The 22,868-nt window shown below is 37.0% G+C and overlaps 7 protein-coding genes across 8 annotated transcripts; 3 read left to right on the top strand and 4 right to left on the bottom strand.

The window, feature by feature from the left end:
• Positions 2,971-4,061, top strand: LOC104785579 (CASP-like protein 4B1). The gene is made up of 3 exons (XM_010510822.2): positions 2,971-3,350; positions 3,439-3,562; positions 3,641-4,061. Exons 1-3 carry the CDS (start codon positions 3,097-3,099, stop codon positions 3,830-3,832), a joined length of 570 nt encoding a protein of 189 aa, XP_010509124.1. The 5' UTR covers positions 2,971-3,096; the 3' UTR covers positions 3,833-4,061.
• Positions 3,978-6,397, bottom strand: LOC104785580 (probable WRKY transcription factor 33). Its single transcript, XM_010510823.2, has 5 exons — positions 6,045-6,397; positions 5,609-5,797; positions 4,981-5,519; positions 4,728-4,889; positions 3,978-4,616 (listed from the first exon to the last, which is right to left on the bottom strand). Exons 1-5 carry the CDS (start codon positions 6,282-6,284, stop codon positions 4,208-4,210), a joined length of 1,539 nt encoding a protein of 512 aa, XP_010509125.1. The 5' UTR covers positions 6,285-6,397; the 3' UTR covers positions 3,978-4,207.
• LOC104785578 lies at positions 7,904-8,508 on the top strand. Its single transcript, XM_010510821.2, has 2 exons — positions 7,904-8,102; positions 8,247-8,508. The coding sequence occupies exons 1-2, from the start codon at positions 7,974-7,976 to the stop codon at positions 8,370-8,372; spliced, it is 255 nt and encodes an 84-aa protein (XP_010509123.1). The 5' UTR covers positions 7,904-7,973; the 3' UTR covers positions 8,373-8,508.
• On the bottom strand, positions 8,709-11,851 carry LOC104785577 (solute carrier family 40 member 1). Its single transcript, XM_010510817.2, has 8 exons — positions 11,644-11,851; positions 11,168-11,328; positions 10,414-10,761; positions 9,850-10,332; positions 9,593-9,764; positions 9,291-9,428; positions 9,100-9,210; positions 8,709-8,958 (listed from the first exon to the last, which is right to left on the bottom strand). Exons 2-8 carry the CDS (start codon positions 11,323-11,325, stop codon positions 8,794-8,796), a joined length of 1,575 nt encoding a protein of 524 aa, XP_010509119.1. The 5' UTR covers positions 11,326-11,328; positions 11,644-11,851; the 3' UTR covers positions 8,709-8,793.
• Positions 12,258-13,178, bottom strand: LOC104785576. Its single transcript, XM_010510816.2, has 3 exons — positions 12,785-13,178; positions 12,599-12,668; positions 12,258-12,506 (listed from the first exon to the last, which is right to left on the bottom strand). The coding sequence occupies exons 1-3, from the start codon at positions 13,103-13,105 to the stop codon at positions 12,469-12,471; spliced, it is 429 nt and encodes a 142-aa protein (XP_010509118.1). The 5' UTR covers positions 13,106-13,178; the 3' UTR covers positions 12,258-12,468.
• Positions 13,445-19,649, bottom strand: LOC104785575 (protein SCAR2-like). Its single transcript, XM_010510815.1, has 9 exons — positions 19,245-19,649; positions 18,886-19,049; positions 18,662-18,785; positions 18,444-18,573; positions 18,072-18,133; positions 14,510-17,951; positions 14,342-14,428; positions 14,028-14,135; positions 13,445-13,805 (listed from the first exon to the last, which is right to left on the bottom strand). The coding sequence occupies exons 1-9, from the start codon at positions 19,397-19,399 to the stop codon at positions 13,752-13,754; spliced, it is 4,326 nt and encodes a 1,441-aa protein (XP_010509117.1). The 5' UTR covers positions 19,400-19,649; the 3' UTR covers positions 13,445-13,751.
• LOC104785572 lies at positions 19,778-22,377 on the top strand. 2 transcript variants are annotated; one of them, XM_010510813.2, is made up of 8 exons: positions 19,778-20,007; positions 20,166-20,465; positions 20,701-20,851; positions 20,940-21,093; positions 21,163-21,243; positions 21,464-21,571; positions 21,681-21,950; positions 22,033-22,377. In XM_010510813.2, the coding sequence occupies exons 2-8, from the start codon at positions 20,174-20,176 to the stop codon at positions 22,126-22,128; spliced, it is 1,152 nt and encodes a 383-aa protein (XP_010509115.1). In that variant the 5' UTR covers positions 19,778-20,007; positions 20,166-20,173; the 3' UTR covers positions 22,129-22,377. The 2 variants fall into 2 exon arrangements, with proteins under 2 accessions (XP_010509115.1, XP_010509116.1); XM_010510814.2 differs by lacking the exon at positions 19,778-20,007 and having other exon boundaries at positions 20,016-20,465.

Raw genomic sequence — 22,868 nt, 5'->3', positions numbered from 1 at the left:
GACCGCACCACATTCACAAATTGAAAGAATCGATTCGATTTATATAAGTAATGAACAAAACCAAGAAAACCCAGTTCGGAAACGAGCTCGAATTAAGTCATGGTGCAATGTGAGATAGATGATGATAGTGGGCAAGAGAGAGAGAGAGAGAGAGAGACAAAGGAAGAAACTTACCGTGAAAAAGGAAATTAAAGGGGCGAGTTGCAGATTCAAGATTCGGATCCAATTTCGATTCTTGGCAGCGAAGGAAACGAAAGATTGATATTAGATGACGAAGACGATGATAGGTGATGAGAGAAAATGAGAAAGAAGAAGAAGAAGAAAAGAGAAACCCGGGTGGTGAAATCGGGGCTGGGTCCTTTTAATTGTATTGCTTCTATTAGTCGGTGGTGCCTTTCATGCGCCCCCTTCGTTTTAGGTTTATCCAAACACTCTTAATAATTTTATTATTTTTATTTTATTAGTATCTCTTTTTTACAGTACTAATTTACATATGTTGAGTTGATAGATTAATTAAAAGACTTTTTTTTTATGATTTTTTCCTATGTTAATAACTTAATAACAAAATTATGAAGATATAGATTCTATATAAATCAATTGACATAAGATTTTTCCCATTTTTAATTGGGTATTGCTTCATTTATCTTTTTCCTTTTTTTTTTTATATAAGGTTGATTTTTTTACTTTCTTTACTTTTTATTGATTAGTTTTTACTTTTAACTAACACAATAAATTAATGGAGCATTTACAACACCAGTAAAAAAAGTTACCTCTAAAGTCTAAACATACGTACGAAATGAAATGATGAATTAGCTAGATACACATGGGAAAATTGTCAAATTTTAGGTGAAAGACTACCCATTTTTTTCATTCTAGATTATCCATTCTTTTTTAATTTAAAAAAAAACATTTTGTCAGCCAATTTAAATTAGACTAATGTTTGGTTTATATGATGTAAACAAAAAATAATCGGATATATACTATGATATGATATAGATTAGATTATTATTTTTTCCATCACACAAACGAGAGACTTCATCTTATATGAGATAAGAAAACAGTTGTACTCTTTAAAACAATCAAAATTAAAATGTTCTTTAGAAGAAAAAAAAAACAATTGTGCTCTTTCAATAAAATCTCAAACACACGTCAAAGTTCAAACACTTGACCCTACCGTAACTCGACGTGACGCTACCGCCAAGCTCAGTGGTGGTCAATGCAAAAATGTTGGTAATTTTGCCATCACGATGAACTCTAAAGTTTTTTTATTTTTTTTTTATTTTAATTATTCTTTTTGAGGTTGTGAACTCTAAAGTTCCAAAAGCCATTCCGAATCTTCTCTGACGACATTGACGTCTTCTTCATCCATCAAGATCACTCGTTCATGTCTAAATTGTTGTTATATTATTTATCTGAGTTATGATCAAAATTATAAGAAATAAATGTTTTTACATTTTATATATACAACGTGATGTTGAAGGACCTGCTAGCTGCTAGAGATCCTCTTCGTATACAAATATAAGATGGGTAGAATTTAGAAACCTCACATCCTAAGAACTCACATGTTAACGAATGTTCGATATAGGGACTAAAAGTATTTTCACTATACTAGGCACATTGGTATAAATAAAAAAAAAATTAACCATTTGACGAGCCACAGTTAACATATGGATATCTATGGAAATTGCATGCACATCCAGTTTATCGAAAATTTTAGATGTAACTAAATGAAAATCGTTCTCAGAATAACCAAACGCTTAGAGCTTAATTCATTATATATATTAAAAAAGTGTTCTATTACAACTGAACAATCTATCCCTATTTAAAGTCAAATGTTGCTGAAAATTTAAGCAAAATCTAGTAATGGTTTGGTTTGAAAAATCTTACAGAAGAATTAGTCAAAAGCTGGAAGATGGAAATGTTCACATTTATAAGCATTTTTGTCACTTATCATGTTTACAATGTCAATTATATAGTAATGTATTGTTTTTTTTTGTTTTTTTGACACAAGACTCCGTTGCAATTTCTCTAGTGAACTTCTTTATGCCTTTTTTTCTTTCAAAAAACTTTTCTTGATCAATCACCCCGTTTTAATTCAATGCATATTTATTGTTTTTTGCCTTGGTCAATGTTCCAGTTAGAATGAGGAAGGATCGCCCTCAATTATTTGGTGTTTCTGATGAACACAACATACTCTATATAGATTCAACAAAACGACTTCTACTTACCCCTTGCTCTGATACACATGCAGTATTTTACAAAGTTTTGGTTCTGGTTTTGTGCTCGATAACAATCTAATTCCTATATCATGCATGTTATATATAGTATTAGTAGCTAGCACATGTTTTTTACTTCTATATTTTAACAGAAATGGCCGACAATAATATTTGAATAGCACATGTTTCTTGGTTAATTCTTGAGGTGACAACAAAGATTAACAATCCTTTCTCACATGTTTATACTGAAAACACAATCCTCCAATGAGAAAAAACAAAAAATCAAATCAACTGTATCCACAAACCTCCAAACCAAACTTTAATTCCAAAGGTTTCCTAAATAGATTTCTCTTATATGTCTTAATTAAGCTTTTGAAGAAGTATTCCATATCCTTAGCAGTTAGCACGAAAGTTACGGAATCAAAACATCACAAATCCTATACGAATTATATAATAAAAATATGTACAATGGTCGTATAATAATGTTAACTAAACTCAAATATTTTTTTTTTCTTTTAATTCCGCCAATGATAAGGCTTCGCTGGCTATAATAAAGGCAAACAAATGCTAGCCACGATTAAATCACCCATCACACAGCACTGTGTTTGTTACGCGCCGTGCGCCTCATAGCACGCGTCGAATTTAACATCTGTGTCTTAAATCACATGTAATTAGTTAATTACCATTTTAATCACTCCCGCCACCACGCGTTTTCTTCACATTACAAAACTCGAAACCTTAATTAACACATATGTCGTGTTTTTTACAACAACTGAGAGTTTTACTTTTCTTCCAAGTTTGTTATTCCTCTTCCCGAATCTTCGCATTTAAAGCAAAACTTATTCTGACCTGACCCAAAAAATTCCTGAGATCGAATAGGATGACGAATCCGGATAATCAGAAACCTGTTGAAGCCACCGACGTGGAAGCGGCGGCGGAGAAGACGACTACGCCGGCGTCTGGAACGTCGACGTTTTCGACGATCACTCAGAGATGGAAAAGAGAGGATTTGATCAAGAAGGCTTCACCGATCATGAGAGGATTTTGCCTTTTGTTCTCTCTTCTCGCTTTCATAATTACGGTCTCTAACAAACATGGTTACGGTCGAAACTTCGATGAGTACGAAGAGTACAGGTAACATAAAAAAAAAAAAAAAACTCAAAACATTATGAAACATGGTTTTGTCAAATTCGATTGAATTGAGATTTTCTTATCTCTTCAGATATGTATTGGCGATCTCGATTATTTCAACATTATACACTGTGTGGCAAACTTTTTCACATTTCTCAAAAAGAGAATTTTTCGATGGCCGGACTTCTTTGTTGGTCGATTTCTCTTGCGACCAGGTAATGTGGAAACTGATTAGCAAAGTTTCAAGATTGTATATGTTGTAAAGTTATGATCTTTGATGCAAAATTTTGCAGATTGTAGCGTATTTGCTCATATCAGCTGCGTCGTCTGCAATACCATTGACAAACAGATTCAGAGAAGGACAAGATAACATTTTTTCTGATTCTGCGGCTGCAGCTATCAGCATGGCTATCTTTGCGTTCATCTCTTTAGCTCTCTCTGCTCTCTTCTCCGGTTACAAACTCTCCACTCATTCTTTTATCTGATTCCTTTTCTACAGTATTTGTGATCTTTGCAATATGTGTAAATCTCATTCTTTTATGTGTTCATATAGCTGATGCTAATTTGAGTATGTGACTCTGTGTGTGTCAGTGTGCTTCTTTGATACTACATTATACAAAGTGGAAAAAATGTAAAAATTGATTGGTTTTATTCAGTTTTTTTTTTGTTTCTATCGTACAAACATTAAACATATTACAGGCGTGTGAAAAAAAAGAAACAAATGAAAAAATTTCTCTATGGACTATAGACTTTAGTAGTCTGTCTTACTATCCTGCAGGATCACACTAGTAAGTAGTAAAAATCCTTTGGTGGCAAGAAATGTACAAAAAGGAACAAACAGATTCCTTTTTTTTTTGTCTTCAGGGCATAAACGAATCAAAAAACGAGGACTCCTCGTTTGGTTCTTCCTTTGCTCTAGAGAACCCATCACCAACAAAGTTTTGTTGCGTTTGAAGGTTGTTGTTGTTCATAGCGTAACCAAAAGGTCCGGCATTAGTGTTGTTGTTGTTGTTGTGCAGCATCTGAAGTGTATATGGTGCTTGAGAAGAAGTAGTGTAGTTGGAGTGACCAGCAATAGCAGCTGGTCTAATTGGGACTGAAGAAGCATCTTGTGATGGTCTGTTTGTGGCGTAACCACTACCACGAGCTGCAGGTACATCATGGTTATGTTTCCCTTCGTAGGTTGTGATTACCGCTCTCGTGTCATGTGATGCTCTCTCAACATGTTTCCTCACTGGACAACCGACGGTTGTGCACTTGTAGTAGCTTCTGTTAGATTCATCAAGTGTAAAAGAAAACAAAAAGGTCATGAGATTCTTAAGAAGCTTAAGTTGTGATTTATTGAGTAAGCAAGCAAGCACAAATGTTTATGTTATTTACCTTGGATTTGGGTTCCCTTTAACAACCTTCTGACCGTACTTTCTCCATCTGTAACCATCGTCAAGAATGTCAATATCACTTGTTGTCTGCACTACAATTCTCGGCTCTCTCACTGTCTTGCTTACACCACCATTCCCACCATTTGTTTCATTTTCTCCTTTCCTGAAAACACACAAACATGTTAGAACTTTCTCAGAATTCAAGATTTGTTTAAAGGAGTGATGATGATGATGATGATGATGATGAAACGTACCATCTCTTTGCTTCAGGTTCACTTCCACAATCTTCTTCATCTCTGCTGACAATAGATGAGCCTTGTTCAAACTCATCATCACCCACAGAATCAGAAGTGGTGTTATCCTCTTGTTGCATAGGAAAAGAATCAGAGTGATGGAAGCTGCTATTATTATTGGAATTAGGTTGATCAGAAGAAGCTTGACGGTGATGATCTAAACTGGCATTGTACACAGCTGAATGAAAAGTGGAAGAAGACGAAGAAGATCTTCTAGTGGATTGAGGTTTAGGATGGTTATGGCTTCCTTTATAGACAATCTCTGTAATCTGACCTTCCAAAGATCTCTCCACTTTTTTTTTCGTTGGACAGTTTTGGAAAGTACACTTATAGTAACTCCGAGGATTCTCACTTCCTTTAACCTGTTTTTGTCCGTACTTTCTCCAGTTGTAACCATCTTCTCCTTTCCTTTGCTCTCTTCCGTTGTAAGACACAGCTTGATTGTTTTGACGAGTCTCGTTTTGGCTCCATTGATCTGACTGGTTCTTCCTCTGTTGTTCCTAAAACACAAAACAGAGTTCAGTTATTATACACAAAGATAAAAGAAAAAAAAAAGGATTAGAGGATCTGAGTCTGTTAAGGAACATACCTGAGATTGAAAGATAGAACTGTTCGTTGTAGTTGTTGTCGTCTTTGGAGCAGTAACTCCTGATGATTGTGTCTGGAATGAGAAATCGAAGAAGTTAAAGTTGTTGTTGTTCTTCTTCTCTCCCTCGTTTATAACTGTTTGGTTACTTTCGTTTGTGATCAAAGCTCCTGTGGTTGGAGAAGCAAGAACCTGCAAAACCATCGCAAGAATCCAATAAAAGATTTAGGATTTTGGTAAGAATTCAAGAAAAGAGACGAAACAAAACTAAGAACACAATCTAGAGAGTTGACTCTGAGAGTCTCTCTCTATCTCTTTGAAACCGTTGACTCAAGACTTTATATTACTTCGGATTATATCAATAGAAAGATGTGTATAAATCAAAGATTCGATTCGTTGCAAAAGAAATTGAGAAAGAAAAAAAAACAGAGAGGCTTACGTTAGCAGAGGAGGAGACAAAAGCAGGGGAATCGAGGAAAACAGAGGGACTGAAACAAGTGGAAGGAGAGACAAGAGAAGGAGAGATGGAGATGGAAGAAGGAGCAAAAGATCTGAACTTTGGGATCTCAAGATCATCCAAAGATGTTCTACCGTTTTGTTGTGACCAATTAGCAGCAGAACCATTCATGTTCTGTCTGGTTCTGCTATTGTCCATTGTAAGAAGAGAAGAAGCAGCCATACGAAGTTGAAAAGTTTGTTATATGAAAGACCATAATCAGATATTTATAGAAAGGTGTTAGGGGGAAGAGAGAGCTTGGAGAAGAAGAAGAAGAGAGTGATTGTAATGTTTTTATGTAATTTTTGGTTCGTTTTGTCTGAATATATAAAATATATTGCACGGTCTGATTGGTGAATTTTCTTTTTTTCAATTTTAATTTTATTTTGTTTGGGGTCACAGATGAAAAAAAAAAGAAGAAAGTGTAAGTTTCTGAGAAGGTGATAAAAAGTTTGACCGTTGAAAATATGATTAAGAAGAAGGAGAAGGAGAAGGAGATGGTCAGACCTTGTGGCCTTGACTCTCAAATACGTTGAACAAGTTTTGTTTTTTAGAGGCGGCTTCATGCTTTTGCTTTCATCATCTTAGGATGCCTTTAACTGCCACGTGTATTTTTGTTTTTTTTCATTTCGATATTTTTTGTAAGCAATTGGGAATATTGGAAACTTTTGACTCTTTTTTTTAGTAGGTAAGGGTAGTAAGTAGTATACTATGAAAGGTTTCAATCTTTCTTGAAAGCTCATCAAGTAAAGTTTTCGAGTGAGTTTGTGAATAGAATAGCAAAACCTAGGCTTAAATTCTATGATTAGACAGAAGTTCTTAATTGAGCTCAGATTATTAATTTTAAAAATATAAATTTAAGCTTTTTAATAAACATTTCTTAGAAAGACTACTAGTATTTGTTTTCGTCTTTTATTTGCTATTTTTAAAGTAGGCAAGGTAGTAGTAGTACTAATGAAAGGTTTCTCTATCTTTCTCTATATAAAGCACATCATTAAGATTTGGAGTGAGTTTGTGAATAGCAAAACCTCTCCTAATCAAAAAAGTCGATATTAAACCCATGTGCGGCTATTTTAGTTTCAATCTTACATTTATTTACAAGGCTTTAAATTCTATGATTAGACAAAAGTTCTTAATTGAGCTCAGAGTTTTTTTTTTTTTTTTCAGATGATTAATTAAAGAATATAAATTTAAGAGCTATATAATAAATATTACTATTAATTAGTAAGATTAAAATTCTACTATGATTTTTTAACGGGTCAAAACAAGTATTTTTTTTTTTACAACAAAACAAGTATTTCTTGATATACTAGTTTTAATTACTATGATTTTTAACTTAAAATTCTTGATTGGAGTATTTTCTTTTAACGGGTCAAAACTAGTATTAAAAGTTAGAATTCTAATATTGTAACGGGTCAAAAGAGTTTCACTCCAGTAACCCTTGATCACATTTATAGACCTTCCGATCAAGAAATTGGTAGTGTTCTCAACTCTCAAGCGTAGTGTAAATCGTCAATCGCTTAGGTAAATAAAGTGATCAGTTTCTCATTGCACGATATGTGGTGTGGTATGGTCCTTCACGTGGGACTAGACGTCTAGACTACACGTCATGGATTTTGTGTCGATTACTTGCAAGTTGCAAATCTATTTGATCCGATGACACTGTCATCATGACAGTATTCTTTAGCCCAAAAAGCCTCTTATTTTAATACACGTTGGTTATCTCTACAGCTGACACGTAAACAGACGTGGCAAGAGTTGCTTCCAGAATCCTTTATAGTTAAAAATTCATCTTTGGCTCTAGAAAGTGAGAAGATATATTTGTAGCCTTGCTCTCAAGTCTCAAGTACCTATATTGAAACAGCAGGAGCGATGCAAGAAGCCGAGTCATCACAAAGGTCGTCGAAGTCCCTTACGGATCGGGTGAAGACGAACTGTTTATCCATGGTAGTCACGTGCCAAGAAGGGTTTAGCTATGTCAAGGCCTTTTTTGTTGGTCAGGTACGTATATACAATAAGACGACCTCGTTTTGATATTTTTATATGTGGTCTTGAATCAGTGATCACATGACGTATTTGGTGTGACTCATGAAATTGCTTAATTGATTAACGTCATGTTGATGTATTTGTTTTTGGGTTTGGAAGACGAAGAAGTTGACGGCGAAGAACGAGAAGGAGGCTACGGACGCTTATCTAACGGAGACAAAGATGCAAGTTGACGCAACCGATGAAGCAGAGAATGCCAAGAAGAGACTTCATCAATCTTCTTAATTTTTATTTTTAACGTATAATAAGAGAATACTTTATTAAGTGGCCACAAAAATATATGTCTTTTGTTTTTTTTTCGCAACTATTTTTAGTATTTTTACCACTGATTATGAATGTTATTTTCAATATTGACTTTTAACATAGAATTTTATTCTCAAAAGATAAAATGGAAAATGTTAATTGCTGTTAGCAAATACATGAAAGTGAGTTTCATACAAAAACAGAGTGATGATTTGTCCTAAAACATCTCAAAAAAATTGTCAATGACCTTTTGTTTTGACTATGTTTTTTGACCTATTTTAAGCAATAAATTTAGCAATCTGAATCATTTTTGGTAGGTTTATGGTCATTTCAATAAGATTATCCCATTATTAGTAGTCATCTATGTTTGAGAAATGGTGGCGTATTCCACAATACTTACTAATCACATGTTTCCACGAGAAGGGAGTAACTTAAATAAACATTTGTTCAACAAAGGAATCTTCTCAAAGTGAAAAATGTGGTTTCTAATGCGGTAGAGGTGAACTGTATAGAGCATTCCTGCTAACGTAACCGTGGAGAATGAGATCAACGTCAATATCCAAAATTCCTGAAATCACAGTCCATATACATTATGATCTCGATTATATAATTTATATTGTATAAAACATTTTATTTGCATTTGATGGCTAAACAAAAGGAATCATCAACTATATGGATCCTTAAAATGTACAGTCAAGTTTTTATTTACCTTTGGGTTGGATACAATGATACCCAATAGATATGCCATCAAGTCAAGAGCCGATTGCAATGAGTTCTGAACACCTCCAACAACACAACGATCGGATTCTGAAACGAGATCCTAAACATGACCAAAAGACATTACCTTCTTAGTACACAATACTATAACATTACCAAAGGCTCTTAGAAACGTAAACATACCTGCATTTGTTGGATGACGGCAAGATCAAACATCCATAATCCAAGCCTTGAAGCAGCAACTCCAGCCATTAGCATGTAAGATGCTATCTTATCCTTTTTTACCCAAATTGAGCCAACACAGACCAAAAGGCAGCTCCACTGCAGGAACAAGAACCCTTCTTTTATGACTCTTTTGTTTTTTCATGCCTTATAAACAATTGGCTCTTTATAGTATTGTTGATCACTCAAGTTCCATAACATGGTCAAGTGCTACTAGGTTCATATAGAATACAATTAACAAAGACTAGCTATACATAATGTACCTGAGACCAGAAGGACCAGAGGCCGGTTCTCAGCGTTGAGAGACGAGATTGCATTAGAGGATACACGAATGTAGCCGCTAGTCCAACCGTTGCACTTATTCCCCTGCCTATACCGATGATATATGTAGGTATACCTTCCCACTGTAATGTAGCCGTCATCAATGTTCCAAAGCTGTGTCAAGGTGGTACATAGATGAATCGGTAGGAAATGGATGTTCATCTGATGACTCTTAAACGTAAAGAGAAAGAAAGAGAACCTGAGAACGGTGAAGAACAGGAGAGCTAGAGAAACACCGGGGAGTAAAACTTCTTGATTGAAATATATTCTCCACGCACCAACGAAAGAGGACTTGGATACTCTATCAAGAATCTTCAAGATTCCGGTTCTACTTGGTGGGGTTCCTTGAGAACCCTCCTCTGTTCTCGGAACTGTAGATATAGCAACAGGTACATCTGTTGCTTCTACTGGCTTTGTCCGGGAACGCAAGATCCGTCTCTCATTACTTTGTGCTATCGCAGGAACACCACTATACACAGAAATGAACAGCCAATATTCAACCCAAGCGGTGATAGTAGCCCAAGCTGCAAAAGTGATCGCTGACGCCTTAAGAGAGACAAAACTGATGATCAAACCGGTAATGACTGGAGACAGTAGCTTGGAACTCAAATCAATGCCTCTAATGACAGAGTTCATTCTTGTCAATACAGCTGGTGGATGACCTTCTGACATAACCACAGCCCTGTTGGTTGCCAAAATTGCCAAAATAAACTCACTATAAACCTCCATTCAATTATGAAAATATACGGTCTAAGCATTTTACCAGTCCCGTTCGATCAGAATGGTTCCAGCAAGAGTCGAAAGCACTCCAATGGCACCAGCAATATTCGTTAACACAACCAAGATTGCAAACACCGGGAGATTCTGAGACTTGAGATCAGAAACTAGCAACAACTTGATGACTGCACCACCAGCAATGGTGTAGGAGAGGTTCTGGAACAGGAGCCAGAGTCTTAGAACTTTAACGTAGTCCATTCCTTCGACCCATTGCCCCACAATGGGGCCAAAGATTGCAGTAGAACCAGATTCTATTGCCCCATAAATCGCTGCGAGAAGCAGAGAGTTTGGCCACAAGTGGATCATATACAAAGCAACAGAGAATTCCCATGTTCTGCATCAGAAAAACCAAGAAACTCATGTACAAAACATCCCTCAACTCATCCAAGATTTTAAATCAAGTAAGCAACCCATAATAATATTTAACAATAGTTAGTGATAACAACATCAGACTAAACACTCCAATTGAAAGCAAATACTCTGCTTCAGTATTTGCTTTCAGTTAGGATTTGCAGTGAAACTAATCGACCATTTTATTTAGCTTTTTGAATTGTAAAACATGTTATCAAGAAACANACCAAGAAACTCATATACAAATCATCTCTCAACTCACCCAAGATTTTAAATCAAGTAAGAAACCTAGCCCATAATAATATTTAATAAGTTAGGATTTGCGGTGAAACTAATCGACCATTTTATTTAGCTTCTTGAATTGTAAAACATGTTATCAAGAAACAAACCTGGCACTCCATCTGGCAAGAAAATATCCAACATAGAGATAAATCACAAAACGGCGTCGTAAGGCTGGTTGGTTTTGTGGCTGTGCTTCTTCCTCTTCTTCTCCTTGACGTTGTTGTTCTTCCTGTTGAACAACTCTCAATTCTGTCTCATTCTCCATGTTCTGCTAAAAGATGTCAGATTCAATATGGATCATACGAGTCAGTATGCATTGTATATGGAATTCTGAACGGAACATAACATCTGTTGTTATTTTAGCGTATATCGACAACATTTGCATGATGATCGTTAGAGTGTGACAACAAAGTCATTCCTCGACAATTCCGATATATATACAAACAATCATATAAATAATAATCAATCTAAGAAACAGAAACAATAATCTAGGAGTAACCTAATTGGAAAATTCTCCAAGAAACCAATGAAAAACATAAATGAGTGACTCATCAACTGACGCTAGAAACTAAGAAACGAAAACCTTATTTGTGCGCCGCACACAGAGCTTGGAGAATGAATGATGGAAACAGAATCCAGGAAACTCAGAATTACTTTTATTAATTTTGGTGAAATTCAAAAGGGATGAATTGGTGGATGAAATAACATATTCCCACTAAGACACTGGTGTACTAGTCGCATCAATGACTGATGGTAGAAGAAGGAAACGAGAACTTGTGGGAATATTTATGGTTTCGTGTGTTAAGTGAACATGTTACAATTATATTATGGTTTACATTGGTTAACAAACCAGTCTGATGCTAAGTAGAGAGTTTGAGAAGGAACATTATACAATTCAACTATTTTACTATTCATCTTTTGTATCAGTCAAGTTCTGGACTTTAGGATGCAGAAAGCCAAATAAACTATGACTTTGAGTTCCAAGTATGTGGCTAACAAACAAAGAAACCACAGCTCAGCCTAAGGCCTGCAGTTCCACTCCTTGTCTAAGTCAACAGAGAAACTATAAGTTTGTACAAATTACTTACTGAACTAAACTGGATGTAATCATAAATGGAGCTTCTTATGAACATTTTATCCTTGCAACTTGAAGAACCCTTCTAACATTGTTTACTTTGGAAAATTAAGAGTGACAAAACAATACCTAAAACCCCCTTTTCATTGCTAGAATCATACAATATCAGCAAAGGCTTTTCCACCAAGAGACAAAAGAAAACAAAAATCTGAGAAATAGAGCTACAAAATGATTTGCACTGATACATAATATATATATTCATTGCTGGAACTTGGAACATCCAAGACTGAGACAAAACAGAACAAAAAACAAGCTCTTTCGATCAGGATTATACTAATCAGACTCTGAATCAGAATCACTTGCGTTGTAACCTGAGAAATCACAAAACACACAAACAAAGTTTTTATATCCAAAACCAAAAAAGATCAATATACTAATTTGACTAGTAATTAAAGAAAAGGACCTGGTCGTTTATCTTTCACTTTCCACACTGAAGAACGAACTTTTGATGCTTTCGTAATCCAAAGTCTCCCCTAATCATAGAATTGAATCCAAAATTTTCAAAAAGGAAGAAACTTGCAAATCAAATCAACCAAAGTAAAAAAAAAAAAAACCTAAACTTTGGAATGATGAGATTGAAAAGAGAAACCTTTTTAGCATCTTTAGGGACTCCATAACCAGAGTAATACATCTGACCCAATACAACCTGCATAGTTATGTTCCCAGCTTTAGCTTCCTCAAGTGTGTCTTTGAACCACCGCTTCGCACAGTCAGAGACCACCGTAGAAAGCGGGACAAAGCGTCGGCTACTACTATCGCTGGTGGTGGCAGTAGCGGTGGGGGAGGAGGAATCTTTACCGGGACTGTTCATGGAGGAAACGGGTCGGATCGGTTTTGAGGATTTGATGAACCCAGCTGCTGCAGCTGACGCTCCTCTTAGCCCTGTTTTGATTGGAATCGATTTTCCCATTTTTTAATTTATAAGAAAATAAATAAATAAATAAAAAGAGACGAAGTTGAGACTTTGATTTTTAATCTCTTTGTTTGGATTCTTCTTCCGACAGCGGAGTTGAGCAATGTAGTTTACGGTTTGGTCAGTTTTACATAAAATTAATAGAAAATTATTCTTGTTCGGTTTGGATATGGTTTTAATTTTGGTTTGGTTCGGTTCAGTTTATAATCTTTGTAGTAACCACCATTGAAGTGTGTGTGCACTGTGTCCAAACCAAATGGATTCTCATTTAGGTTAGTAATTTGTACAAGAGAATATGGTTCCAATACACAAACATAAACTATGATTGACAACACATTACAGGGTACTAAAAAGAATGTTCTATTGAGGAAAAAGAATATAAGAAAATTAAAAAAAACCCATACAGTTTTTGTAACACTAATGTAAATTCCGGAATTTACTTACAACATACACGCACAAACCTATAAAACAGTATACAATATACATACATATATGATATATAAGCGATGATAGTACTGTATTTTTGATGTTAATATGTCCGAAATAGAAATTGTATAACCTACCTGAGACTCTAAAGCGCTTGCGCACTCATCGTGGAACAAGAACGGACACAACGTAAAAGCCAAACGATCATGGATTTAAGTTAAGAGTCACTCCAACTATCTGAATCTTCGTCCTCGTCGCTTCCAGCCATTGCCTGCACCAGTGTCATAGAGAGTTAGGATGTGTGTGCAATAAGTTATTTGGTTTATGATCAGGCTAATAACTCAATGTTTCCACTTTAGAAACTGCTTTGGGATCCAATGTGGGACTACATGATGTCTCTAGGATTAGTAAGAAGAACCATAAAAAGGAACAAAGAAAAAACTGGAAAACGTTTACTATATTTTAAAAGGAAGCTGAAGAGAGAGTAACAGACCTGTCGTATTGTGTTTGCTTTCTCTAAGATTGCAGCTACCCTTATATTCGTTTTAGGACCAGTTTGGATGCTTGGTCGTGTAGCTGCTGCAGGCTTCAGATTGACGGACTGCATAAGACAAAACAGGGTCAAAAACCTCCAAAATCTCAGATTCTGTTAACAAGATTAGATATTGCATTTGGGATTTTACATGATCGATATAGAACCATTTAGACGTAGTGCATTAGCCGGAGGTGAAAGATACAAATCACCACAATGTACTACAAATAAAGAGGAAGAAAAGGATGGTGTAACAGTAACAACAATGTTGCTACCTTATTTCGAATTTGCGCGAGCAACGAATCTTTGTCATCTTGCTTTGATTTAATTGGTGGGTGGACCATCTCAGAGACTTTCTTCATCTGCAAAATCATCAGAACAAGCGATTAGAGTCAAAGTTTTTAGTATAGGCATGGTATTTGCAGACTGGATGTAATTGTTACCGTGCGTCGGTCATGAGCTGCAACGGCGTCAACAAGCGGACTTCTTGGCCGAGGAAGCCGAACCGTAGGGATCACTTCTGGCTTATCTGTGTCCAAGGTAGGTGCAACAGAGAACGCGTTGACAGGCCACATAGCATCTCCCACTGCACCAGGAATTATCTTCTGAACTGACGTGTTTGATGGTTCTGCTGTATCTGCATTTGAAGTATCAGGAACCCAATTACTCTCATCTTCTATCTTTGTTGATTGAGTTGGTGTCAGGGATTTTGTTTCAGGACAATGGTGATCATCGGTTGAGCTTTGTGACACAATCACATCTGTATCGTCCTTCAAATCTGCCGATAGATCTTGAGGCAGCTGCAGTGACGGCTCTTGCGAATAAACGACATCTGTATCGTCCTTGAGATCTTCGTATTTTGCCGATAGATCCTGAGGCTGCTGCAATGACGGCTCTTGTGAATAAACGAGCTCGTGGTTCTGAACTGCTTGATCAGCCAAAAGATTGTTCACTTCAGAACCAAAATCCTCTATACACCCCTGATTAAGCATTGTAGGGAGCTCAGAACTGTCATATTGACTATTCAAACCAGCGCCAATGGTTGGGATCTGAATGGATGATTGCACCGGCTTGTCTGATGCATTGTTCACAAACCCACCAGGAAGTTGTTCTGATTCGTCACTTCCTAATGATACAGACTCTAGTGATTTAGACCCAATTTGAACGTCCAAGCTAGAACCAGTGGGTGGTGCCGCTGATGGAACAGAAGTACTGGTTTCGACTGATTCCCCCATGAAGGTAGGAAAAGAATGTGGAACTGATTCCCCCATGAAGGTAGGGAAAGTATGTGGAACCTTTCCAATACGCCATTGCATAGGAGGAAGGGGTGGCAACGGTGGCATGTCCTCCTGATTGGGTGGAGTAGTCTCAGGGATGAAGCCAAAGCTAGGAAAAGTAGGATCCAGATTCAATTCTTGGTTAGGTCTGTTCAATTCTATACCTGCTGATTGTGGTACAAACTCTAAACCTCCGAAAACATTTGACTGCAGAAATTCCTCATCTGGAACTGTATGGCTTGCACAAGGTGTTTGCTCTCTAACTGTCTGCTCGAGAGCCTCACTCTCTATGAGGTTCAGATTATTCACTGGCGAGGAATCAACACAATTATCAACAAGAATGCTCTCACCAGGATAACTGGTTTCTGTGTCTCTGTCCCTTTGATCCTGAGATGGCTTGGGACTTATAGATTCACAACTTGCCAGGTCATTGTTGTCTAGGGAAGTATTCAGACCCTCTGAGGACACTTCCAGTGGGCTTTTCTCTATTTTTATCTCTGACTCTAGTTTTTCGTCTGCGGGTAGTGTCCCATCAGACTCTACAACTGTGTCTTGGCAAATCTCTCCAGCTTCAGAAGACGATCGATAAGTATTAGTCGAGATCCAAGGCAGAGAACCATTCAAACTAGTAGATGACAGGCTAACGGCATGGTTAACACCACCACTGGAAGTGTCACTGTCATTATCAGACACATCAAGCTCAGTGTTCGGGACAATGTCTGTAGTTGCATTGTCCAGCCCTGAAAGGTCATGAAAACCTTCATCAGAGATATGTTCATCGCTCTTGCTACAAGTAGATGAAGAATCTCCCACCAATTTCTCTCCTCCCGAGTTAAAATCAGAAGTCAGCTTACTATTGACTTCGGCAGGCATGGAGATTCCATTCTCTAGTGTGTCTTCATGGGACTCTGAAACAGATACATCAGCCGTGTTGCCAAATGCACGTTCATTGGAGATCTCAGCAACTGAATTTTGAGAACCAACATCAGCAACTGAAGTTTGAGAACTGACGTCGACAACTGAATTTTGAGAATCAATGTCGTCAACTACATTAGTCACTGTCACGCAATCAGTTTCATCACCCAGAGCATCTTTTAAATGAATTTCATCTACTGTACTTGGACCACAGACTTTATCGGGCATATCAGGTAAAACTTCCATCCCCATCCCAGCTGAGCAAGGTGACAGCTTCCCTGCTAGGCTACTACCATCACGGCCTTCAGGATCGCTGCCTGAGTTTGCTACAACTTTAGAACAAGCAACTGTAGAGTTTGTCTCAATATCATTATCACCGCTAGGTAACTGTTCACCTGTTTGAATATCAACAAAAACTTGAGGACTAGCGCCTGAATTTACTAAATTTGAAGAACAATCAACCATATCGTTCTTCTCAATGGTAGTATAGCATCTGCTTCCTTCAGAAGTTGAACTAATTGACGAAGATTCAGAAGGGAAGTTAGAGTTTTTAGCATCATAAGATGCACGAGATCTTGAAGAATCAGCTGGATCCACCTTGCTTCCATCATTGCCTCCGTTAATTAGATCAAGACTATCAAGTTCTGGAGAAGTTCCAATGTCTACTGGTGCTAACGATTGAACAGTCAGTGGACATGATTCATCATTCTGAGAGACTGGCCCTGGACTTGAACATGTATCATTCGATTTTAATGATGCCTGGCCATCTACATTGCTTCTACTAACTGATTCCTGAACATTATAATCATTAGACACTTTGCTGGCTTCAGGGGTTCCATGGGATATGGAGTCAACCAGCTCACTCTTAAAACTAGAAGTAGAAGGTAAACATCCAGAAAGTTTCTCTCCATCAGACTGATCATCAATGGATACGCTTGCAGTGTCCGAATAAGAATAACTAGTGCTCCGTTTCCCAAATGAGCTTCTCCCATTTTCTGACACAGGTGTGTTTCCATTTGAATGAAAAAATGAAAATTGAGGTGGGTCATCCATCCTCTCTTCATCTGCATCAGAAAATGTATGATGGTTCCCATCCTTCAAAGCATCTGATCTATTCTTAGTTCTACACTCATCGTCTGTTTCTGTTTCCAACTCCATGGTCGCTGGTGCGTCAACATAATTGTCAGCATCACTGGTCAAATCTTCAGAATAACTCCTCTGTTGAAATAATCCTGGCTTCTCGTTCAAATTAGTTTGTGAGTCCTTTGTAAAAGTTGTACCAGGGACTTCACTGTAAGAAGTAGATTCAGGCACTGTCTCTATATCTTTTTCAATCAAACCCCCATTTAAGTTACCATTTGCCACATTTTCCTGCTCACTTGGTAATGAGACCTCTGCGCTGCTTCCTCCGTGAGACTTCTCCATAGCATCCACCATACTGATTTCAGGTATATCGGTTACTATATCTCTACTACTATCCATATTCCATGTCAACAATCCGGGGTTTTGGGTGATTATTTCATAACTTATTTTACTATCTACACGTGTCTGCACAAATTTCTCCATGTAGCTTTCCCCTGATTTTGAAATAAGGGTACACCCATCTAGCTTTCTAGTTTTCAACTTCACAACGCGCGCTGGATCTGAATGATGATGAGTCTCTAAATGCTCCTCCAAAAACAATTCATGCAATCTGTGCCAGTTGAATGATTTGAAGCAGCCATTGTCACTCAACAGTCATATACCAAATTACCAATATGGAAACTTAGAGAATTATAACAAACATACAATACATAAAATAGATAATACTCACTTGGCATGTGATGATAGTGCATTTTCAGGTGTTCCTCCATTCCTCCATTGAGATGCTCTTCTCTACAAGAGATAAGAAGGAACAACTATGAGAAGTACAAAGAAGAAGATATAATTACACATTCAAAACACCATGAGCATAAGCATCCTCTTTGGACCTGTCTAAACTTAATGGTACGCTAAGACAAGAACATAGAAAAAATCCTACTTTTCAGAAAATCTACCATGTAACAGAAACCAAAATAAACCCAAGAAGGCTAAGTTCCTTTTTTCCTACTTCTACAGCCTAACTAAAAAGTAGGTTTTCTTTACTATGTAACAGAAAAGTAGACAAGAACATATAAGAAGCTGCCTCGTTCAGCAGTACAACTACCTTTGCTTTCTGTGATTTCTTCTCTTTCTGAATATTATCCCATGATTCTTCATATGAAGACGTTTCGAGCCTAACAAATGATGGATCGGTGTAGCGTTTCAAGCATGCTCCAGCTCCCGAGATATCAAATCTAATCAAACCAATCAAAACACGTTACATCCTCAGCTCTCACAAACTACTAGAGAATAAATACTATAAGAAAAAAAAGTAAATCATACTTGTCCAAAAGAAATAGCCTTGGAGGACCTCTGCATTCCTCATAAGAATCCATAACACAACGGGGTAAGTCACCACGTGTAACCACACTCTGTTCCAACTGTAGATTCGGATGCCATTCCACACCTGAAAAATAGAGTCATAGAGTCATCTTAAACTAATCCAACATCATAGCAACCTGACCAGATCATGAATGTTCATATATAGCAACACCAATTTATCTAACCTTTATTAGAGAAAAAAGGTGAATGATCGGTCTGACATAGTAATGCTTTCTCTATAGAAGGGAACTCTGCTTCCAGTTGCTGTACACGAGCCATTAGACCATGGCTTCTAGAAGCAGTTGCCATTACTTCTTCGTGCAAGTCATGAAACATCTCAGCAGCAAACCTTACATCACAAATTAAAGTCAATTCCATCAAAAAAATCAAAACTTTTTCTCACTTCCAAAGCTAAATCTAGATTCGTCAAGCTCTCAGATTGATAAAAATTGCAGCTTTAGAACTCGTGGGTCAAGAACAATAGATTCCAAAAATTCCGAATTTGCAGCGATTTGAAGTCAATTACAGATTAGAGAAAACTTACTCGGCGAGATCACCGAGTTGACGCAATATACCAACGAGACCAGCCATGGCGACACCTTCAAGCAGAGCTTCGGGGTCATCTTTATCAGCAGATTGGTACAGATCCGGATCTGCTAATCCGTACTCGTTACGAGACTGGTACCTCGTCAACGGCATTGTTTGAGCTTTCCTGATCAGGCAACTTTGTTTCAATTTCAAAAAAAGGGAAAAACTTTACAAAGGAAGAAAGAAACTAGAAAAGCTCCTCCTCCTCTGTCTTCATTGAAGTAGTGACCGACCACATTAGATATGTGACGACATCACTAGCTGGAAAAAACTAAAAAACGGATTTTCTGTGGTTTCGAGACGGCGGATATAGGTAGGGGCAAAGAAAGAGAGAGAGAGAGAGAGAGAGTGAAAAAAAACTCAACGCTTAAAGACTTTCTTTAGAAAAACAAATTGAGAAATTGCCTAAAAATACAATTTTTTTTCCTTTTTTCACTAAGCTTAAAATACTTAAAAATTGTTACTTTACACAAAATTCGTATCAAAACCAAACCTTTGTTTCAATAAAACCTGCATTTAAAGACCAGAGGCCCCTCGGGAACCTGATTTTTCCAGCGCAAGCTTGAGTTTTGGGTTATGGACTCATAATTGACTTGTCCAATTGCGATCCTTATCGAAACAAAACACAATATAAATTGTCACCGATGAGTTAATTTTAAAGTTCACTGTTACTTACTTCTCTCTGTAGGAACATGAAAAGGCGTTGAGTCGACTAAAGGGTATAATTCGCCTTCTCACCTTCCCACCTTAGAATTCTCTGTCCTTAAATATATATCTCTTACCTCGTCACTCCTTTGGATATATTCTGAGCTCCAAGTTCAAGTTTTTTTCTTTTTCTTGAATTCGTTTTTTGTTTTTTTTTTTGGGTGAATTTCAGGTTTAAACATGTCTTATATTCCACCACATAAGAGGCATCTGAAGGATCCAACCAAACCTGCCCCTGTTCCAGATTCTCTTGTTGCAAAATTCAAGAAAAACCTCAGCTTTAACAGTAGCAGTGATAAATGCAACCGGATAGTCTATTCAGGAGATTCGATTTCCAAATGGTTTCTTGTTGGTTCAAATGGAATTGAGGATGAGGTTCCTTCTTATGTTAAGTTTGTGCCCTTGTCCTCAGATGTCGAGTGCAGAAAAGGAGAAAAGCCTTCGGTACTGATGCTCAACAATCTCCAAAACGGTAAGGATCTGCGTTTGTTAGTGTTGTAATAGTTAAAAAAGGTGTAAGCTTTATGCAGACTTTTTTGTGTCTTGACGCAGTATTTGGACTTTGGTTATGTGTTGGACAATACAAACATCATCTAGTTGTGACTACTTTGTTGGTGTTATGATCTTTCTAGTCAAAAGAAGATGCACTGTGTATTTTTTTAACTGTGTTTTTATATGTTAATGTTATGTGAATATGAATATTGTAGAGAGTGAAGAGAAAAAAGAACAGTGGCTGTTAGTAGCAGAGAAGGTTGAGGAGGATCTTGTGTTGGCATATGAGCGAGCTAAGACTAAAATGGAGGAGCATCATCATGTATTGAGATTGGTTGCTCGGTTTGGTAAAATTTTCTTCTATGGGTAAGCGATTCAGCTTCTGATCTGACATCTGTTTGTTTTACAGAACCTCTTTGTATGTCTTCTTCTAACTTTTACAACATATAACCAGGCATCAAGGTGGTCCTGTGGGTGAATGTTCGCTGAAAAACTCTAAGACGTTCTCTACAGATGTCCCAACGTCTTACTTACAACACATTAAGTCTGAGGTTGTACCAAGCCATGGATTCTCTTTTGACTTAGAAAAGGAAACATACACTGTGAAGGTACGTGTTTGGATATGTCCCTTTGATGTCATTTGAATGTATTTGATTGTGTTTGGCTTCTATTTTCAGGTATCGCATCATACTTGTCCGAATGCAACCATCAACTGCAAATGTACCCTCAAGGAAGATGGACGGCTCAGTATGTACAAGGCAAGTTTCGAGTTCTTTCTGTATGTGATTAGAATTAGAGTAAAATCTCTTCTTTATTCCTTAATGATCCAACAAGAACAACACATAAAAACAAGAATCAAAGATAAAAGCCATGTTCTCTCCATATAATTCATCTTATCATTGGTATTAACTTGATACATGCCAGATTTTTACCTAACTGTCTTTGAACTTTGAGTTTTTTGCTGTTGTTGTTGCACAGGCCGAGCTTAATCCGGTAAGGCATATGGTTGTTGATGTGTCATGCATTGACAAGAATCTCGACATGAGACTGATGCTCAGTGCTAAAAGGAAAATGACGTCTCTTACAGTGAGTTGAATTTTGGTAATATATTATATATATATATATATATATATATATATATCTGGATAAACGCCTCTTTTAGACTTAGGTTGGGTGATCTTTCTATGATGGGCAGGATAAAGAGATAAGCAACATTAAAGCACTACTGGGTTCAGCGACTGTTGATCCAAATGTGAAAGGCGGTTTAAGGTGGCCTTTCGGTAAAGCTTCATCTGAGGATGGATACAGAGTATTTGAAGCTTGTCACGTTAGAGCTACTATTTACAAAAGCCAAACTCAAAGGCTTAGGGTAAGAGAGACTGACAGATTCAATGAGAGGATTGGAACAGGGGAGATCAAGAGGGAGATTACACTGATACTTAAAGACCTAAACTCTAAGTTACAGGTAAATTACTGCGCTCTTGTATTTTTGAAACTCTTTTTGGAAGTGTAAGGCTTGTAATGAATAATACACTTGCTGTCTGCAGGAGCAGAACATTGAGAAAAGTTGTGTTTTGGAAATGCTTCGTGGTACTCTTGGTTCTATATGGGACTTCTTGCAGTGCGATGCCTATCTTACATGATAAAGGACCATATGATGTTGCTCGTTCTATTGGGGTTGTCTTTTTTACTTCCTGACGTGTGTTGGTTCGTTTTATTGGGTTTCTCTTTTACTTTCTGCTGTGTGTTGGTACGATAATGTTTTGGGTTTAGGGTTTGAACTTATGTCAAGTTTCATGTATCTGAACTTGGTATCTATAAACAGTAAACCACATTTTGGTTATGAATGTGACCTTGAGATTTGGAATACGACCAAGATTGAGATTCGTGGAGCAAGTTCTGAATACGGGAGCTGATATCTATATAATACTATTGTATTAGTTGAGAGAAGTGAGAAAGATGAAGAAGTTTGTTAAAATATTATGAAAGGTTTTAGTTTGAAAGAAATGAGAAAACAGTGTAGAAATTAGCTGCTTAACTTAACCGTCTCAAACAATGTTTTCTAAAAACAGTAAGCCACATTTCAACCTTTCTAACTTGATTCGTATTCTACATAATTATTTGAAGTTAATCTCGTTAAAAGTTTTAGAGGTACTATATATCTACCAATAACCGGAGTATCAAGCTTAGGGTCAAGATTCTATGAGAGGAGAGGTTTGGAACAGGGGGAAATCCAGAGGGATGTGACTTTGATTCTTCAAGACATCATACTTCAAGATTTCAAAAATAAGAATAATAATTAATAGGTAGGGGCGAAGAGAGAGAGAAAGAGAGAGAGACTTTTTTAGGAAAAACAATTGAGAAATTGCCTAAAAATACAATT

Source organism: Camelina sativa, chromosome 5 (genome assembly GCF_000633955.1).
Source record: "Camelina sativa cultivar DH55 chromosome 5, Cs, whole genome shotgun sequence".
In the NCBI taxonomy this organism is placed as follows: Eukaryota; Viridiplantae; Streptophyta; class Magnoliopsida; order Brassicales; family Brassicaceae; genus Camelina; species Camelina sativa.
Note: the sequence above shows the minus strand (reverse complement) of the source record. Positions and strands in the feature narration are given on the sequence as shown.

Excerpts from the sequence above, each read along its gene's own strand:
- LOC104785579 (XM_010510822.2), top strand. The coding sequence starts at position 3,097 with ATGACGAATCCGGATAATCAGAAACCTGTTGAAGCCACCGACGTGGAA. Across the intron at positions 3,351-3,438 it reads GATGAGTACGAAGAGTACAG|ATATGTATTGGCGATCTCGA; the intron begins GTAACATAAAAA and ends TTATCTCTTCAG. Across the intron at positions 3,563-3,640 it reads TCGATTTCTCTTGCGACCAG|ATTGTAGCGTATTTGCTCAT; the intron begins GTAATGTGGAAA and ends AAAATTTTGCAG.
- LOC104785580 (XM_010510823.2), bottom strand. The coding sequence starts at position 6,284 with ATGGCTGCTTCTTCTCTTCTTACAATGGACAATAGCAGAACCAGACAG. Across the intron at positions 5,520-5,608 it reads GTTCTATCTTTCAATCTCAG|GAACAACAGAGGAAGAACCA; the intron begins GTATGTTCCTTA and ends TTTGTGTTTTAG. Across the intron at positions 4,890-4,980 it reads GAACCTGAAGCAAAGAGATG|GAAAGGAGAAAATGAAACAA; the intron begins GTACGTTTCATC and ends GTGTGTTTTCAG.
- LOC104785578 (XM_010510821.2), top strand. The coding sequence starts at position 7,974 with ATGCAAGAAGCCGAGTCATCACAAAGGTCGTCGAAGTCCCTTACGGAT. Across the intron at positions 8,103-8,246 it reads AGGCCTTTTTTGTTGGTCAG|ACGAAGAAGTTGACGGCGAA; the intron begins GTACGTATATAC and ends TGGGTTTGGAAG.
- LOC104785577 (XM_010510817.2), bottom strand. The coding sequence starts at position 11,325 with ATGGAGAATGAGACAGAATTGAGAGTTGTTCAACAGGAAGAACAACAA. Across the intron at positions 9,765-9,849 it reads CTGTTCTTCACCGTTCTCAG|CTTTGGAACATTGATGACGG; the intron begins GTTCTCTTTCTT and ends ACCTTGACACAG. Across the intron at positions 9,211-9,290 it reads CCGTCATCCAACAAATGCAG|GATCTCGTTTCAGAATCCGA; the intron begins GTATGTTTACGT and ends GGTCATGTTTAG.
- LOC104785576 (XM_010510816.2), bottom strand. The coding sequence starts at position 13,105 with ATGGGAAAATCGATTCCAATCAAAACAGGGCTAAGAGGAGCGTCAGCT. Across the intron at positions 12,669-12,784 it reads TCCCTAAAGATGCTAAAAAG|GGGAGACTTTGGATTACGAA; the intron begins GTTTCTCTTTTC and ends TTCTATGATTAG. Across the intron at positions 12,507-12,598 it reads AGTGAAAGATAAACGACCAG|GTTACAACGCAAGTGATTCT; the intron begins GTCCTTTTCTTT and ends GTGATTTCTCAG.
- LOC104785575 (XM_010510815.1), bottom strand. The coding sequence starts at position 19,399 with ATGCCGTTGACGAGGTACCAGTCTCGTAACGAGTACGGATTAGCAGAT. Across the intron at positions 18,574-18,661 it reads AGGCTATTTCTTTTGGACAA|ATTTGATATCTCGGGAGCTG; the intron begins GTATGATTTACT and ends TGGTTTGATTAG. Across the intron at positions 14,429-14,509 it reads CAGCTCATGACCGACGCACG|ATGAAGAAAGTCTCTGAGAT; the intron begins GTAACAATTACA and ends ATGATTTTGCAG.
- LOC104785572 (XM_010510813.2), top strand. The coding sequence starts at position 20,174 with ATGTCTTATATTCCACCACATAAGAGGCATCTGAAGGATCCAACCAAA. Across the intron at positions 21,244-21,463 it reads GACGGCTCAGTATGTACAAG|GCCGAGCTTAATCCGGTAAG; the intron begins GCAAGTTTCGAG and ends GTTGTTGCACAG. Across the intron at positions 21,572-21,680 it reads GGAAAATGACGTCTCTTACA|GATAAAGAGATAAGCAACAT; the intron begins GTGAGTTGAATT and ends TATGATGGGCAG.